Source organism: Toxorhynchites rutilus, chromosome 3 (assembly GCF_029784135.1).
Source record: "Toxorhynchites rutilus septentrionalis strain SRP chromosome 3, ASM2978413v1, whole genome shotgun sequence".
NCBI lineage: Eukaryota > Metazoa > Arthropoda > Insecta > Diptera > Culicidae > Toxorhynchites > Toxorhynchites rutilus.
In genome coordinates, this window is record NC_073746.1 from 159,868,174 (window position 1) to 159,888,185 (window position 20,012).

Genomic DNA, 20,012 nt, shown 5'->3' on the forward strand with positions numbered 1-20,012 from the left:
AGGTATTGTATTATAGAGACTTTAAACTTTTGCAGTTCATTCGTCTCTAGCCTTGAGAAAGGCCCTTTGAAAACTCTACTCTATTCTACTCCAGCGCTACCACCTCCGCCCTCTTGCCTTGAGAAAGGCACTCGATCCCTCGCCGTCCAGCTCGTCCAGCAACGATGTTGTCCAGTCGGTGTCCACACAAAGAATGATCGTTACGGCAGCGGAGCGGGGATTTTTAAGCTGACTGGCTGGCTCGAGAATTTCGCATGTGTGAGACTGCGACCAATGTTTCGTTCATATTTTTTTCTTTTTCCTTTCCAATCGTGCTTCATTGTATTTCGCTGCTGCTCTGGTTGCCCGTTTCGGTCGGTACGATTTGAGGAGCACAAAATGGACCAATCAAAAATGGGCACATAGTGCATTTGGACAATGCTTGATATTTCACAATTATTCAATTATTTATCTCAAGAAAAATTAAATGTTATTCATTATGATAGATGCGTAGATATATTTCCTATCAATTGATGCAAAAACCTTTGCGATCTATTGAGAAATGCTCGAGTTAGAGGCGTTCCAAATCTTGCATTTTTTCCTACTTGTTCAGTGCCTAGATTTCCATTTCACCCCCTATATCTTCCGGTTAGACGTAGTCCTACGTCAAAACAAATTGTAAAGCGGTTAGAGAACTTTAATTTAATTGATAGAAATGATCTAGTTCAATATAAATTTTCAGGATAAAATTAATAATAACACATTAAAATTTATTAACTTTCAAGTAATCCACTCCCAAAATGTTATTAAAATCCACTAATTTAGATGTTCCACTACTATATCCTGTACAAAATTTTCTCATCTTTCTTTTCAAACGAAAGCAACAGAATGAAAAAAACATGCAAAAAATAAACGATAAAAATCTTTTTTTTTTGACTCGATTATATACAGTGAAAAGAAATCAGAAACTGTATATAATCAAATCCGCCCTGTATTGTGCATCATTTTCATTGTGCGCTCTTTTTTCAATCGTCCTCAAAAAAATCATGAAATGGTAAATTTATCAATATACTGAAATACCATTTTTTTCAAAAACAATTAAATTGCACCATGTTTATTTCAAAATTATTAATGTAACTTTCAAAATTATGACATCATATTTTTTATCATAAATGTCTGTTCATTTTGATTACAAGAAATAAATATTCGCTTGATTAATCGAATACTGGAAGACCATTATTCGAATGAATTGAATATTTAAAAATGATACCACGATTAATCGACAATCGAATAAACGAAAAATTTAGACATCTCTATTTGCAGTCAAATCCCTTTCCACAGTCCTCTGTATATTTATACCGTTTCCCCTCGCGCTCAAATTGACGACACGGTCACACCTTTATTCCACACATCTTGGGCTACCCCAAGGCGCCTAGAAGTATATCCCAAGACGGGTCTATGGTACTAGGTGAGGCCGTTTCGTCACTAAGTTGGTTAGGGGAGCGGTATATGAAAACAGCACGGAAGAAAGTAGAAGGGGAATTATTTCCTTGTAGCGTGAAAGAGACAGACTGATCACCAGCGAGCTTCGGCAATAGCGTATTGTGTTTTGTTTACAAACAAAACACAGTAGATTTCCAATATGGCTGAAGAGTGGTTTTAGCAAGTTGACTCACCTTAGTATATACTTCTAGGTGCCTTGGTATATCCTAAGGTGGGCCAACTTGCTAAAATCACTCTTCAGCCATCTTGGGAGTCTACTGTGTTTTGTTGGTAAACAAAGCACAATACGCCTGTGCCCAAGCTCACTCATGATCAGTCTGACTCTTTCACGCTTCAAGCAAATAATTCCCCTTCTGCTTTCTTCCGTACTGTTTTCATATACCGCTCCCCTAACCTACTTAGTGACGAAACGGCCTCACCTTAGAATAAACTGACCAGACGTCCCGCATTTCAACAAAATGTCCCGCGTAAGATTCCGTCCCGCGAAACGTCCCGCATTTGGCAAAAGAAACGAAAATGTCCCGCGAAATCAATATATTTCAGTATCAAAATTTGATCATGTTGATTTTCTTAAATGGATGAACCTCAAAAAAAACTTTAATTTGGCAGACTGTTCAAGAGCGCTTCTAATGAATCCAAAGATTAATACGTTGAGCTGGTTTCATCGCACCGACATTGGGCTTTTTGTTTAGAGAGTGTCAACTGGAAGCGACAGCAACAAAATTGTAAAATGATTTTTATAAAAGCTCCCTATTGATCCGCAGGGACCAACGTGAGTCAGACGAAAAGTTCATCTTTGGTCCCCTAGCTCGGTCAGGGCTTAAAGTTTTAAATAAGCCGGAAGAACTAGTGAATACTCGAGACAGAGTTGTTTGATGAAGTATAGTAAATGAAGCGCTGGGGGGTCTTACGGAAGTTGGCCGATGAAAAGATGTATATCGGCGTGTTATTTTACCTTTTCGTGGCTTTGGGGGTCTTATGTCGCTCCATTGTAAATGATATTGTAAATACCAGATCGGCTGTACCTGGCGGACACAAAGTGCCTCAGGATGTCCAACTCCTTCGCTGTGGGGTGGATCTGGCAGTATGGAAAAATCATCAAGTTGCTTGACAGTGCTGCTGCTGCGAATCATCAGCCTTGAATCATTTTTGTTGTAGACTTAATAAACGTAAGATTTAAAGAAAATTTGTTCCTATAAATTATCTTTCATCGCCATCCGAAATTAGTCCGTATGCATTCAACGTTAACACTAAAATCGATGAAAAATGAATTGGAATTTTCGAGCATTCCATTCGGTAATTTGAAGAAAATTGTAGAATTTGAATCGTGCTCGCCAGGCGTAAATGCTCTGATTGAACGAGTAATTTTCGGGCGTAAATAAACCACCGAAAAATCACAACTGAGTGCCGATACTCAGAAAGAAATAATACTGACCAGTTTAGACTCGCTAAATTATGGTATATGTTCACATAACGTATATACATAACGTTTTTTTTTGTGTCCCGCGTTAGACCTCTGACCATCTGGTCACTTTACCTTAGAACATACTTCTAGGCGCCTTGGCTTAAACCAAGACGGGTCTATGGTACTAGGTGAGGCCGTTTCGTCACTAAGTTGGTTAGGGAAGCGGTATATGAAAACAGTACGGAAGAAAACAGAAGGGGAATTATTTCCTTGTAGCGTGAAAGAGACAAACTGATCACGAGCGAGCTTCGGCACTAGCGTATTGTGTTTTGTTTACAAACAAAACACAGTAGACTTCCAAGATGGCTGAAGAGTGGTTTTAGCAAGTTGGCCCACCTTAGGATGTACTTCTAGACGCCTTGGTTTGTAGTTCGTGTTTTGCACGCTATCTACGCCGATTAAAGTTTGATTTAGTTTTGAAGAAATAGTGTTCTATTGTAATTTGGCGAACTGTGATGGATGGAAACGGCTTGTATTCCTTGTCTGGCGATGGGGAAAATTCTCGGAGCAAGAGAAAGTACATCGAAATGATGGATAGTAATGAAGAAAAAGCAGCGTACATTAGAAGAGAGGTGAGTGTTTTTAATTTGTTATACCAGATTAAGCTTTCTTTTAGTGCTGCTTGCGTTCATATTTATTTGCCAATCAGTTATTAGTACATATTATAGAATAAAAAATATTGAGGGGTCGTGTTAATGATATCGAGATTAAATAAATTATGCTAGTTCCATCTAGATCATAGTTTTGATCAAAGCAAATCATTGCAATAGTTTGGAGCGTACATTTATAGATTTTGTTTTCAAATTCACCAAGCTCTAAACTATCTTCTTAGGCGCCATCCAAACGTCTATTTCTCGCAGAGTCAGACGGTCCAAACCTAAATCCGGAAGAAACATCATCTAAGAAACCATTGAGCAGATTGTGCCAATTTTTCTATTTTGACCGGTGTCTGAGCGTAGAAAAATGCCCATATATGCATTCCGAATTTCCCTGTAAATTTTACTATTTTGGTCTCGAATGTCGAGATGGGGAGCGATGCAAATTTAAACATGGACCTGCATTGAAGGATGACATGAAGAAAGTCTTATGGGACCATGTTACTACCGCTCCGTCTATGTTTTTGCATGGATTCCCATGTTTCCCTCACGCTCTATTGAAAAAGCATTTGGAAGAACGCCACGACGAACTAATGGGAATGGAACCTAAAGAGCAGTTCCAAGCAGAGGATTATGAACAATATTACGAACATCACATTGAGTCTTATTCTTCTACTCTCCTTGGTGAGGTTATTAAAACTGTTGCTAGAAACCAACCACTGAGGAAGCAATTCAAGCGGACGAGTAAGTTAGTCGAAATTATGTCCCCTGACCAAGTATCGACAGTGGCCAAACTTGGAGTCACAACATTGGATCATTTATTTAAGCTCGAAGCGAGTACACTATTGAGTCTTGGGTTTGACTTTGAGGAGCTGGTAAGGATTGAGATATTGAAAGAAAATAGTCGAAAGCAGTCTATTTATACCGCGAATGAGCCGCCTGTCGAGGAAAAGGTAACATTGGTAACATTGTTTAGATGATTTATGTATTCAAGATAAATTTTAGATAGATGAGGATACGTTGGAAATAGATTCAAAGGAAGTCACAAACGGTAAACCTGCTTTGGGCGACCATGAACTGTTAGGTGCTCTAGATGACGAGTTTAAGCAATCCTCCGTTGGAGATAAATTTGAAACGAATGAATCCGAAAGCCCTGGACAACAAAACGGTACAGATGACAGATCTTTCATTTTATATAACTAATATATCGAACATTTTTGGCAGATGAAAATAGTAATTCACAATTATCTGTCAAAGAGAAGGAAAATAACTTCGGAAGACCATCTTTTGAGAATCCCTTTCTACAACATATAAGAGAGGACAACGATACCCCTAGTACGGTTTCCGCGAACCGATCCTCAACCGGAGAGTGCGACAGCAAACCGCCTTGTCGCATGCCTTTCAAATCCATCATAAATCAGTACACACCAGCAAAGGAAATTGATGGTTCCAAAGTGAAATATCCATGTGTACCGTACCGGGTGAGTGCCTCCTTTTGTTGGGCTAAAGAGCAATTCCACGCCAAATCAGTCAAAAAACAGCAAATTTTGACCCGACCTTCTCATTTTTTTAAAACTTGGTACTTATGATGGAAGCTTTCCAAAAACACAATTTTCATTATCATATGACCCCCTTCGATATTTTGTTGTATGTTTTTATTAGAAAGCCCTTCCAATTCAACACAGTTTTATGTACAGTAGTGCCGTGGTAAACTCTTCTAAATGGACATACGAATTTTTGAAAATTTGTAATTTTAGTATTTTGTGAAATTTTAGCCTTATACGCAATTTCGCATGAAAAACTATACAAAGTTTATACAAAGACTGACCGTTTTCGATATACACTCGACTAAAAAATCAGAGGAACAGAGAGCGAAGTCGGATGTTTTAGAGTTTATGTGACATCAACACATATTGATGGGATGTACATCATTTTGAAGCTAAAACTTTCAGGTATTAGAATATTTTACGTACATATTTTTATCTTGGTGTGTGTAGGTGTAGTGGGCAACAATATCGGGAAGAAATGAAAAATCGATTTTTCTTTGTTTTTTTTTCAAGAATATTCTGGACTAACACAATTTTTTGCTAACCAACTCAACAGTAAATCCAATTAACCTTATCAACCAGCTTTCATTTGGTTACAAGAACGTTCCTGTAGGACCTTCCCACACAGAGATATTTCAGTTTGAATGAAAAATTACCCCTTCGTCTTTGATAATGAATAATTCAATGAACAACGATCGTACTGCAAACGAAAGGCGGTTTTGAAAACTCCAATGAATTCCAAAAATTCGAGGATATAGTATTTGTGTGAATTGTAATGATGTAACATCAATTAAAAAAAAACTAGAATAAAAAAATGTTACAGAGGTGGCTTTTGAGCAGTGGGTGTCAACTGATAGATGTAAAATTGAATTGAATAAAATGTCTTCAGAAGAATTTTGCTCATGTTTTGTTATGAAAATTGATAAATTGATACATCACGATTTTATTAAAAATGAACAAGTCAGATTTTCAAAAACAAGAAAACAATGTTTGGCAGTAGGAAAAGTTACAATAATGTGTAATTTTTCCGAAAATTATACTCTCGTTTTACAAGATGAGGTTCAGAGCTATCATTGGAATAATTCCCAGTGCACAATACACCCGTTTGTAGTTTATTGCAATGATAATGGTACACTACAGAGCTTTATTGTCATTTCGGAGGTTTTGAAACTTGATACCGTTGCAGTACAGCTGTTTATATCTAAATTATTGGGGCTTGAAATCGACTGTATCTACAAAAAAGTGTATCTTTATGTCACTATCTGACATAGAGATATGATGCAATGCTTCATGATACATGCTTCTCGGTACAAGAATAGAAAAAAAAAACTTTGCTAGTCTATGTGAATTTACTAGAAGCTATTTTTTAGAAGTTGAATGGCATTTTTTTACAACTGCACATGACAAAGGTCCATATGATGCAATAGGAGGAACTTTCAAACGACAAGAAGGCAAGAAGAGTTAGTTTCGCAAGGCAGCATGAGCTTCCACTGAAATATTCAAAAGAATTTTATGATTTGATTGTAAGCAGAATTTTAAAACTAAAACATCCTTCTGTTATGTTTCTAAAGATGATTATAGATTAGCTGAAGAGAAATTTGAACAGATTCCTAAGAAAACGAAATCAATTTCTGGTACTCATAAATATCATTCATTTAAACCTATTTCTAGTGACAAGTTATCAGCTAAGATATATTCCTATTCCAAAGAAGAACCTGAAACATTTCCTGTATATAAATAAAAATAGTTGAAATAAATAAAAGTCGAAAAATATTATTCTTTTGTATCTATTGCTTTTTTCTTCCTAAATATAAATGGTATGTGAGAGAGTTTTCGATGGAAATAACAATAAATAAAATAACAACAAATAAATGTTCCGACATCGTATGGAAGTTTCACTGACATCGTTTTCACTATAAAAAATATCTTATATCTCGAGAACGATTGATCCCAGAAAAAAAAACGTTATTTGTAGGTTTTCATGTAGAGTATGTAGTGTGTATGTATGCAGATTTCATTTTTCATATTACTTTTCTTAAATTGTTACGATTTTACAAAGTATTGAAATTTCATATATTTTCAAAAATTCATATTTACATTTTGGTTAATTTACCACAGCACCACTGTACGTCAAACTTTGGTGAATTGGAAGGGCTTTCCACTAAAAATATACAAAAAAATATCGAGATATAAAAGTTGTTAATATTGAATTAAATTTTTGAGTAAGATTTTTTAACAATGCATATGGTCGGGGTTCTGCCAAAACGAACCAAGCGCCAAAAACATTATTTTGAAATATTTCAATTTGAAGTTTGTGCTCCCACTAATTGACTGTGTCGGATCGAATCTATCATTTTACCGCTCACGTGCTACAAACAGAATGTCAAACATAATACTGCTTTTCATGTTGTATTTGTATTTCTTTGTATTTGCCAACAGATGATTTCTATCCCAATGACATTAGTACTTAAACTAACTTAAACTAACAACACAAATTTTAAAATTGACAACACCGTAAGCTAACGAAAAAATCGTCTAAATTCGCGCTTATTCGATTCTTGTGATACATTGAAATCAAACACAAAGTAACACTTATTGAAAACACGACACATACTCCGCACTGGTTCATGTAGGCCATAGTTCGTTCTAGCATGAGGTATGATGAGAAATGAGTGTGATCGTAGATGACGACGACGGGTATTAATGTGCAGCATACTGAGCAGTATAGGACAATCGATATTGCCCTGCAAGAGATTTGCAACGAAGCATGCTTTCGTTACCTTGCGTCTCGCGTCCAATTGTTCCAGGTTGATGAGCTTACATCGGCTTGTGTAGCTTGGCAAATTCAAAGGATCCCTCCAGCTGAGGTGACGAAGTGCAAACCTAATGAATTTACTTTGAACAGATTCAATGCGTTGTGTTCCATTTTGGTAGTGCGGTGACTAAGCAATGGATGAGTATTCCAGGATAGGACGCACAATTGAACAATATAAGGCTTTTAGGCAGTAAACGTCCTTAATTTTTTTGGCAAAGCGAAAAAGAAACCCCAATTGCGAAGTGGCTTTAGATACAGCATATGTGACGTGATCTTTAAAACTCATTTTAGCGTCGATCAGAATCCCCAAGTCCTTGACTATTGATTCGCGTTTGAGTTGTACGCCTGCCAATGTGTAGTCAAAGCAGAAGAGTGTGTGTTTACGCCCGAATGAAATAACGGAGCACTTCGACACGTTAAGCGACATACAGTTCGTTAGACACCATTCGGCAAAAGCTTCCAATTGTTGTTGCAGGAATAATGCGTCTCGCGGTTGCTGTATCTCGTAGTAGAGCTTCAGGTCATCGGCATACGAGAGTTTCAGACATTTCATAGTGAAGTTGACATCGTTCATGTACAGCAGGAACAAAAATGGTCCTAGGTGACTGCCCTGCGGAACACCAGACCAAACCGGAAACGGTGATGAAACATGATCTCCAATTTTGACTGCCATGCTACGACCAGTGAGATACGATCGGATCCAGATGACCATTTGGTTACTCATTCCAAGTTTGTCAAATTTAGCTACGGCTATTCGATGATTCATCTTATCAAACGCTGCGGATAAGTCGGTGTAGATAGCGTCTACTTGTAGTCCATTCTCAATTTGATGTATCACGAACGAGGTGAAGCACGTCAAGTTAGTGGTCGTGGAACGCTTAGGCATAAATCCGTGTTGTTCCAATGAGATATACTGTGAACACCTTTGCATTAACGCCTGAAGCACGATCAGCTCAAACAACTTCGAGGTGGCACATAATGCAGCAATACCTCAATAGTTCGAAACGCTCCGTTTGCATCCTTTCTTATATACTGGAAAAACATACGACTCTTTCCAGCATCTCGGGAATACACCGGAAGATAAGGACAGATTGAACAGTGTCGCTAGAGGTGACGCAAGTGTGTCTACACAACCTTTCAAGACGAGTGATGGAATGCCGTCCGGACCACATCCTGTGGAGGTTTTCATGTTCTTAGTTGCTGCAATTACCATATCGTCAGTGATAACAAAATCCAGCTCAGAAGCAAGAAGTCGAGGTACGTTTCTGGTAGAAGCAGCAACATCCTGCGGATCGATGTATTCATTGACAAACACATTACTGAACTGAGAGCGAAACAGGTATTATCAGCTTCCAATAAACCGTTGGTCAACATAGATGGTAGACCGGATTCCTTACGTTGGTCTTTGACGTAACGCCAAAATCCTTTAGGATTTACCTTAAGGCGTCTCTGCAGACGGTCTTGATAAGCACTGAAGAGACGATTATTGAGCTGTTTATACTCAGCATTCGTCTTTAGATATTTCGCTCTTGTTGAGTCCGTACGGTGCTTGCTGAACTGTCTTAAAGCAGACTGCTTCACTCTTTTAAGATACTTCAGGGCACCATTTGACCAGGCAGGCTTGGTATCCTCACGTTTCGTCTTCAATGGAACAAACTGATCGATTGCATACAGCAGAATACTCGACATGATCGATGCAGCGAGGTTAGCGTCACAGCCTTGAAAAACATCTATCCACTCGATTTGTGCGAGGAAATTGTTCATCGCGGTAAAATCAGTTTTACTGAAATCGTACGAAACACTTTCAGAAGCACCGTGAAATTGTCGGAAAGGTTTCAAATTGAGATTCACCAGTATAGGAGGATGATGTCGCACTATTTTAACAAGTGGTGATGGTCCTTGCATGACTGTGCAGTGCTCACATAGTTCTTCGTTGACGAAGCACAGATCAAGTATGCGATCGTTTTCATTTTTGATTCCTATCATTTGCCTCAGTCCAGCGGTGCAATAGGAATCAAGCAGTTCTTGTGATGTCAAGCAGATCGAGGATTGAGAAGAAACCTTGTAGAGAAAACCATGCGAGTTATGCTGCCAAGAGATTGAGCTCAAGTTGAAGTCGCCCAGGATCATAATGTTGTCTCTCGGTTCTAGTTGTGAAACAACCCAATAGAGAGAGTCAAGATGTTGGATGATGAAAGGTCCATCGTTTACCCTATCAGGAGGCATGTAAACTACGCACAGGTAAAGTGTAGCGTCCAAAGTGGTAATAGCGATCCACAGATGCTCTACCGTCGAGCAACTCGGGGGATTGAGCGTACGGGATTTGATCCTTGAGTGAACAGCCAACAATACACCATCTCCCGTGCGTTTGTTACTATTCAGCGACGAACGATCCTGCCTGTAGACGGAGTAAGAGTTGTCGAACAGCTGACTTGATGCAGTGTTTCCATTGAGCTAGGTTTCGGAAAAGACGTAAATGTCGTAGGAGCCATCACTCAGAGCCAATTGGTACTCTACGAGAGAGCTGTTGATACCACCAACGTTTTGGTAGTAAATTAAGATATCCGAGGAATCAGGACTGCCATTTCTCTGTAGACATCAGGACTGCCATTTATGAGTAGACATCAGAACAAGGTTTGCCGTTCCTTATGGAGTACTTGCCATGGGAGGCAGATCGGAAGACCCCTTCGTCAACACTATACTCAGGGCCGGGACGACTTGAAGGACAAGAGTGAAGGTACTGTGGCTGTTCGTAGTTGGCACGACTGAGCAAGGTGAGTCAGGGGCTTCCTTACTGCTTTGTGTCGAGCGTCCCGGGTCGGATAACGGTGTTCTTTCAAGATGATGAGAAGAATCAGAGGTGACATCTGTTTTTTGTTTCGCAGTCCTGCTGGGTGAATGTACATCAGGACAAGAATTACCATTACCAAGTAAATACTTGCCATGAAAGACAGTTCGGAAGACCTCTTCGTCAACGCTATACTCAGGGCCGGGACGACTTGAAGGACAAGAGCTTAGGTACGGTGGCTGTTCGAAGGTAGTTGGCACGACTGAGCAAGGTGATTCAGAGGCTTCCTTACTGCTTTGTGCTCTACGTCCCGGGTCGGATAACGGTGTTCCTTCGAGATGATGAGGCGACGATACGTAGAAAGTTAGTTGCTATGTAGAGTAATCAACCATCTTGTTACGTCTGTCTCGCTGGCTGATGTAAACCGGGCATTCGCTAATCCAGGCAGAGTGCTCGATGTCAATATTTAGCTTTCGTTCTGCTCGTATTTTTTCGCAGTTAGCGCATTTTTCTGTACGAGATTTACACTCTTTCACTTGATGGTTTACACTGCATATAGGGCAAGTCACAATTTCTGCCTTGCAGTCGGCCATCTTGTGATTAAACCCACAACACTTGTAACACCTAGTGACCTGAAGCCCATCTAGACCACGACAACGATTCCAACCGCAGTTCAATTTCCCAACATGCATAACTTTAAAAAATGTGTCTGCGTCGAGCTCGACAATCGCACTATAGTTATCATATCGCCACTTCTCATTGCAATATGTTTTACGAAGTTTGAAGTGTTTCAGACTAGTGAGAGCATCGTTCTGACTAACAAGTTTTTGCTTCAGTTCATCTTCATCAAGTTTGTCACTCATTCCAATTATTTTGATTGTGGGTTTCATACACTCCCTAACTTTCACCTCAAATTGACCCCCCAGTTGCTTGTCGATGTTTTCTTCAAGCAGTTTGATTGATGATTCATCCTTCATAGACATTATAACAGATCCGTCTTTGCCACTTTTCACTCGCCCAACGTTTAGGTTTTTGATATCCATTTTCTTCCTCAATTCAGCTTTAGCATCTTCAATTATTACACCTTCTTTTGGTTTAATAACGATAAAGGTGTTTGGTTTATTCTTCGGTTTCTTTACACGTTCTGTTTCAGTTACTTTTAGATTTTTATTTAGAACATTCGCGAAGCTCGCACACATAGCACACATCGTCGTCAATTTCTGTTTCAGAAACTTTAGAAATATGAAAAAAAAAACAAAATTATGTTTCTGTTTGACACGCAAAACCTCGTTTTCTGTGCAGCCCGAGCGAACCAAGTACATGTTAGTTATTAAATTTGATGAATGGTATATATATTGACTCACTCACAGTCTGCTACGGGGCTGTCCACATACCACGTGGACAACTTTAGGGGGGGTAGGGGTACAGCCAATGTCCACGTGGATACGTGAAATAAATATTTGATAAAAAAACGATCACATCTATATTTAAATATCAACGAAATCTGTTTTTCATTTTTAAGAATTTTAAAATTTTCCTATCATGCTTGTTCTGCGTATTTGACAATAAAAAGTTTGAGCTGTCTGATGTTTTTTTTTTAAATGCTTGTTATATTGAACACAATGGTAGAATTCGTGGTTTTTGAAGATGCTTGAAATGAAATTGCTACGGAAGTAAATAATCTAGCAAATTGGTGTCAGAGAACTAATCATAAAGCAGTTTGTGAAGATTTATCAGGTTGATCAAGAGCTTATCGATATGTTACCAAATATCATATGTACAGTATTGGAAAGGAAAAAGTAAACAGCATTACAGCAAAATACTTTTTCATGATTTTTTTTGGAAAATGAACGTATTTCTTACAATGGAAAGGATGTAAACAAGCCATTGTTTGTATTCATTTTCAAATTTATATAAAACTCCAACTCATTGGATTTTTTCATCCAGTATTGTGCACAGATGCTCTATGGGGTTGGGGTCTGGGGGCTGGTATGGCCACTCAAACATTTTAATCTCTTTGGACTGAAAATAGCGCACCTTCAAGGTGTGCTTGGGATCATTGTCCTGTTGGAAGATATAGCTTTCATATTCATTTTCCTGAGTGACGGCTTCAAGTTTTCCTCCAAGACATTGACGTAGGACTCAACAGTCTTCTTTACATCGATCTTGACGAGATTGTCCACCCCATTCCAAGAAAATCAACCCCTCACAAGAAACGAATGTGGAAATTCGAATCTCGCTCCACGCAGAGGTAGCTGCTCGTGTAAGCTCAATAAAGCTCGCATACTGCCTATTCTTCGACAGTTCTATTCTTCGTGCGATCAATGTACATAAGTTATCGATTGGGGTGAGAACTGGTAAAAAGGCAGGGTAGTCCAGAATCGAAGTCCCAGTCCTATAAACCATGTAAAGTACTTCCAAGTTTAATGAAATGATGCTTTATTCTGTTGGAATAACACGGAGGTTTCGATGCAAAAACGGCAGCGAATGATTCAAGAATACTTTCTTGAACTCCTATTGATATTCTTTGTTTTAAAGAGGCTTTAAACTTTTCAGTTCATTCGCCTCTAAATCCTTGAACTCCTAATTTCTTATTCGCGTGAGTGGAAAAGTCATTTGAAATAGTGCTTTTTTTTATCCCCGTGGTATGTGGACAGCCCCTACACAAAATTTTTCTTTTGGAGCTGTTGTCAATTGTCCGAATGGCATGGTCATTTTACAGTCGATAGATTATAATTTTCTGCATCCAATGGTGTAAGTAACTCAATTTTGAAAAAATGGCGCTTGGTTCGTTTTGGCAGAACCATATAAAATGTTATTTTTCCTAAATAGTTCGTTGATTTTTCAACAGCTTTGTCGAACATCTTATTTTAATCAGACATCTGGATTTCGAGTTAAGATTATTTGAAAGAAAGATCGATGAGTTCGATTACGCACTTTTCAAAAATCAGTCATAATTTGAATAATGAAAATGAAAATTATGTTTTTGGAAAGCTTCCATCATAAGTGCCAAGTTTAAAAAAAATCGGAGAAGATCGAGTCAGCGGCCGGCTGATATGGCGTGGAATTGCTCTATAAAGAATTACACCCTAAACTTACTCTCGCCAACAGTTGATTCCAATCGATATCCCGGATCCAGATTTCACGAGCGTGCAAAATTCCTTCCCCACCAAACCGACATATAGTCTTGATCCCCGTATTCGTTTGATATTCGATATCGGAACTCATTTTGTACATAACACCAATAATAGTGTCGTTCGGGATCCTAGATTGAAGAGGCAGATGCAGAATTCTCCCCAAATTGACACGGATGGTAAGATGACGGATGTCAATCGAAATAATGATAATTAAACATATCTTAAGGTACATCATTTCATTTTCAAATACAAAAAAGAATTTGAGAGAAATACATTGTGTCAAATATATACCGGGAATTTGTACTTTTAAATATTCCCGCTGAAAATTTTTAATTTTGACGTAGGATTACGTCTTTCATTTCTGTACCGGGGTGTAAGCTCAAAGTTTCAAAAACGAAAGAGTGACGCTTGGAGTGCAGGGTTTTCAACGTTCATAGTTCTTTGCCGACTGAACGGAGTGGTATGACAATCATTCCATTCGAAAGACAAAATATCCAAGAACTATGATTGTATGATTGGATATGATTGTTAATTATTGACCTGAAAACTTGTTTCAATAGCTATGAGGACACGTCATAGCGACACACCTTGGTTCCTTAAAACGTGTTCACCTTAGACATATACTATCATGTAATTGAAAACGTCAGAGAGAACTTGGTTTTATTAGTAGCGACACGTAGAAAATGCAGCAAATGAAATTGTTCGAGAAATAAAGTTTATTCTGATAACTAATTCGTTCGTAATCGTTACTTCTGGCGTTAATCCACCACAGATTGGAAATAGCTTTAAAGAATTCAAATCAAAACAATAATTTTGGGCGGAACGAAATTCACCGGGTCAGTTAGTAAAATAAATACCGTCGATGGGGGTGAAAATGGGTCAAAAAAGGTAATTTTCGAATTTTTCGTTGATGAACCCTCGAAAGTGTTCAAGGAATTGTTGAATAATATTAATTTTTCATAGAACTACGATTAAATGAAAGTTGACCCAATCTCACCCCTTAGAGGAGGTGATAATGGGCCAAAGTAGTGAATTTAAGAATTCAATTTCTCAATAATTTCAAGATAATTTAACAACATGTAAGTGTCTCGAATGATTATTTGAGTTACGAAAATAGTGTCAATCCACCTAGAAGTGCGATGGAAATGTTTATATACAGCAATTCTATGTCAAACCGACATAGTGATTCTCAGATTTTCGTGAAAAGTGGTAGTTTCGTTCTTTATCGAAAAACATTAGACCCGTACATTTTATCATTACGGTGATCGTTTCCATTTTATGGTTGCCCAAAAAATCATTTTTTTCATTTTTTCCCAAATGATTTTTTTTTAAATTCATAACTTTTGAACTACTCTACCGATTTGGATGGTCTACATATCAATCTAATAACCATTTCTATTTTAGTGTGGTCCGAAAGAACTTTTTTTTCATTTTGACGTAGGACTACGTCTAACCGTTCAATATAGGGGCCCATTTCAATATTTCGTTGTGAAAAAATGTTCAGATTTTGAACGCTAATAACTCCTCAAATAATGAATGGATTATTGTTCCAAATGTGTGTATTTGATAGAAAATATCCTCAGCAATTGTTTATACGCTACACATTACGGTTTTCCAGCTCATATAAAGTTCAAATTGATGAAAAATTGGAAGAAAGAATTCCTTACTTTCCCATACATTTTGTCTGTGGCAAACAGTTATTCATTACAAGCAACCACGGGTACGGGCGAAACGTGTGGACGAGTTGAAGGAGGGGGACAAAAAGGGATTGTAAATAAATATAGGCGGTCGCTACAACGTTAACTATATGGCTATAAAAAGTGAGCGATGGTGATGCTTGGCCACATTCTATTAGAGGTGGGCAAAACGGTTCACTTTAATGAACCGTTGAGTGACCAACCGTTCACTCAAGTGAACTAGTTCTTTTGAGCAGTTCACTCACTCTTTTGTACAGTGGCGGGATTTGTCCGATATTTGTTAGAAATAACTTAGCACAATAGAAAATCAAACTTTGATTTTGAAATTTTAATTTTGTTTGAGTCGTTATTCATTATTTTCAGCATAAACTAGCATTGTGCTGCTTTGCTTACGATGTATTGCAATAAATGCTATAGCAAAACTGTACCCAAACCGCGAACGTCCATCTCTAAATAATCGAGCACAATATGATATAATATAAAACATATTTCATATTAGCGACGCGAATTTTACTGTTTAACAAGACTTGTTAATCAACTTTCAGCTTTCAACTATATTTTATAAGTGAGGTAGATTGGCATAACAACTTACTGAAATATTTACCCTAAACTCCAAAATATGAAATTTGATAAATAATTTAACAATCCAATTTAAAACCATCGTATCCTGAACGCAACAAGCGTTTTTTATGAAGCGACAATACCGACATATTATTTTTGTTGTTTCATGAGGCTATCGTTTGTTTCCATTCGTTAATTTGAGAACTATTCACCTTGCAGCACCATTCATCTATCACTCGTTCGTTTTCTTTCCTCTTACGCACCGCTTACCGTACACAGTTCGTTCTGAACTGCATGCACAGTTCTGTCAGCGGTCAGTTCGTTCTGAACTGTATTATCAGTTCATCATTCACCGTACACAGTTCGTTCTGAACTGGGTATACAGTTCATATGAACTGGGTATACAGTTCATATGAACTGTTGCCCAGCAAAAAAGAACGGCAGTTCGTTCACTCTTTTGGGTGAACTCGTTCTTTTGATCAGTTCATGAACGGTTTGCCCATCTCTACATTCTATCATCGGACGCCAAGCAGGAAAGACGCTATCTTGAGATTGATTTTCAGCATAAGAGATGTCGCCGCATTTGCAAGCGATGTATGCGGTGCGATACCGCAAGAGTGAGAGACAGGAGTTTCTATGGGATGTGGAGCAGGAGAGCCTATCGAAGTGTATGAAAAGCGCCCGGCGCGACGGTGAATGAGGCTAGGCGCAAATTGAGAAGCGTATAGCGCTCGTAAACGAACACGAGACTACCAACACGACTCATACGTGCCACAAACGTAGCGTGGTGGAGCGCATATTGAGTCGCAGTTTGGTGTAAATAACATGCCACTCGCATACAATGACTGATTAACACAGAGTTGCGCGATATATTTATTTACTAACACAATCACCCGACCAGTACAGCCATACAGTGTCAAACCCACGACGCTATATGATTGTTCACCAACACAACTACCACAACCGGCATGACCAGCACGAGAAACAGTGGTTCAGCCACAGCGTCGCGCGAGTCGTGTCTCACGAGCGCTCCACCATCTCGCGTCATCTGGCCAATTTGCGCCGTTCTATCTGTTTTCATTAGCCACAAAAACAGGCGCTATATCGCGCCAAGTTACTCGCGCTATATGCGTCTCAATTTGCGCCTTGCCTGAGTGGCTGATCGCGTTCGATTTGATAGAATGCTGGAGTTTTTAAACGGTTTTATTTAGCTGTGACATATTTGTATGTTTGCATGTAACAAGTCTATGGCGCTGTACCACATCAATTGAAATTTGACCCATTTCCTGTTGACCGATTGATCTGAAATTTGAAACACACCTTTATATCTGCAGTCATTATAAAACTGCATGAGCCTGAAAATCCAAGATGGCGACCGCTACAAAATGACGGATTACATATTTTCTCAAAGCCCCATCAATATGGGTTATCAAATGAAGGGGATTGACCAGGAGAACACAGTTATTTATGAGGAATGCAAAGCCAAATTATATCACGATACCAGACGGTAAATTCCTATTACGATATGCTTGTCATCAAGTGTGTGTTCGTTGCCGGTTGAACAATAACCCCTACAACATTTGCACCGCACGTCGTTTGCACGACAAAATTTTGATTTTTTCGTATTTGCATCTAAACGTTTGAGTGTTTGCTGAGTGTGCTGAGGTTTTATTTTTTCTGTTATTTTGTGCATGAAAAGTTGGTCATTCTGGGATCTGTGCTCCATGATATTCGAATAATGGATACCCCTCGGTGCAGTCCTACATCTCTCCGGTTATGTTCCCGACATTACCCACCCGTCTTTTTTCCAAAGATTACTTTCTTTAAGGTGAAGGTGGAAGCTAGCCACAAATGGCTGCCACAATGGCGCTCATTTCTTTCATCTCCCTCCCTCACCCCTCGCCTGAAAATTAATAATTTTGCGAAACAGAGTGAAGAAAATGATTGTTTACGCACACTTCCTATCAAGTAATATCAAACAAACTCTAATCGATTACTCACAAGATATTACATTTTCATCTGCTGTCGCACTATATAGTGAAAAACTTCGGAAAACTCGAGCTAGTGCTCTGAAAGTTAAATTTTCATTTTTCAATCGTCGGCAATGGTTTTGTTTGTATTGGTGAAATCATCGTTATTTTTTCGACACTGATGCCAGACAACATCATCGAAACAGCTATAAAAACCACTCAATAAAATGTTATTCCTGAGTCATAGCATTTCATATCATGCGTTCTATACTTGTTACTTTCTGATCCAAAAACTTGTTTCAATAGTCTTAAATTTGCTTTCAAAATAGGCTATTGAAATCACCAATCGGTATATAAGCGAGCGCCGCTCGGAAATCCACTCAGTTCTAACTGAACAGCGATTGGAGCATGTTGTCGCTGTTGTGGTGAAGCTCTTCATTTATCATGAAAGCGCGGATGAACGGTGTCACCAAGAGCCTGTTTGTGCACCTTAGGTCAGAAGGGAATCCATCAGGAGGAGAGTGATGCTACAAACGGTTCCCCGGGAAGATCTCGAAGCAGCCGCTACACACACACACATACACGCACGGAATTCTTTCCGTTTGGATCGAGAAAGATCCGGAAAATAATCTGCCAGTTCCTCTAGGAATTTAAAAATACATTCATGTGAAAGAGTTTATTTGAATGTTTTCTATCCATGTAACACTGTGACCAAATATATTTCAATCAAGTGCTATTAACAGATGGTTATCGAGTTAGCATTAACCACTGGTGGGCTTCCATTATCGAGGAAAATGTGTAAATATCTAATCGTTACTGAAAATAATCTGCCAGTTCCTCTGGGAATTTAAAATTACATTCATATGAAAGAGTTTATTTTAATGTTTTCTATCCATGTAACACTGTGACCAAATACATTAGGTTTTGTGATTTTTCAATCAATCGCAATCAACAGGATAGCTTCTGAAGATTATTCTTCCCCATCAGTAGGATATTTCCGTATCCAATATTGGATGCATAAAACCTTGTGCCTCCAACGTAACGCTCTCGTTTTCGAAGTTCTCCAAATATTCATTCATTCAGAATGAATTCAGATTCAACTTCATACAAATGATCTCTAAATCAACGATAGTCCTACGTCACCCTTGCGGTTATACCATAGATATAACCCACTTCCTGTTTTTTGCATCAGAAATTAAGTTTTCGTTTCACTTTATATGGACGTCAAAATAAGATTGTGTACGCGGGTAACGAGATTCGTGTCAGGGGGAGTAGTAGTGTGGATTGAAGTCAGGTTGAATGGAGAGGCAGATTTGTATTTAGTCATTAGTCACGTCAATTAGAATAACCAATAACCAAGAATAGTTCTTCAGTCTGTTCATTTCTGTTTTTAAGGGATATTAACCCAAAGGTCATTCGTCCCTGAAGTTCATCAGTCATCCTCACTCTCAACGCTCGTCAATTCAAGTCATGTTGACGGCGAATGCCGAAGTAGTGTTAGTCGAAGCGAAGCTACTGAGAGGAGAGTCGATTTTTTTTCATTTTTATCCTCGAAGATTTCGGGCCCTGACTGTAACTTCTATGTTCCGAATTGGAAAAGGTTTGTCTTTGTATTTTTTATCATATCAATTTCCATTATAAAGAGGAATCTTAGCTTACCTATTGGCTGTAAAACATAGTCAGGGATTGCGGCACACCGGATGCGGCCATTGGCAATACATTTTGGCGGTGTTGAAATCAAATGCATATATGCGCGCGTTTTCTTTGATGTTCCTATAAAACCATACAATATACTAGAGTGGCAAAAGTGGAGAAAGTGAATATTACCGTTTCGTTCTGTAATGTTAGAGGTAGCGTCGGTCTCTTACGAAATCAGAACATGGGACCATTCTGATTGATAGAGGGCTAGGGGTAATCTTCAAAACCAGTGTCGAATTAATCCGAGTAAACCTCA

The 20,012-nt window shown here is 38.5% G+C and overlaps 1 protein-coding gene across 1 annotated transcript; it reads left to right on the forward strand.

The window, feature by feature from the left end:
* The first annotated feature begins 3,000 nt into the window (after window positions 1–3,000).
* Window positions 3,001–14,044, forward strand: LOC129773610 (uncharacterized). Its single transcript, XM_055777247.1, has 5 exons — window positions 3,001–3,519; window positions 3,780–4,496; window positions 4,549–4,711; window positions 4,768–5,024; window positions 13,805–14,044. Exons 1-5 carry the CDS (start codon window positions 3,403–3,405, stop codon window positions 14,042–14,044), a joined length of 1,494 nt encoding a protein of 497 aa, XP_055633222.1. The 5' UTR covers window positions 3,001–3,402.
* Window positions 14,045–20,012: the final 5,968 nt, after the last annotated feature.

Coding starts and splice junctions, on each gene's coding strand:
- LOC129773610 (XM_055777247.1), top strand. CDS start 3,403: ATGGATGGAAACGGCTTGTATTCCTTGTCTGGCGATGGGGAAAATTCT. Junction 4,497..4,548: donor AGCCGCCTGTCGAGGAAAAG/GTAACATTGGTA, acceptor GATAAATTTTAG/ATAGATGAGGATACGTTGGA. Junction 5,025..13,804: donor ATCCATGTGTACCGTACCGG/GTGAGTGCCTCC, acceptor TCTCGCCAACAG/TTGATTCCAATCGATATCCC.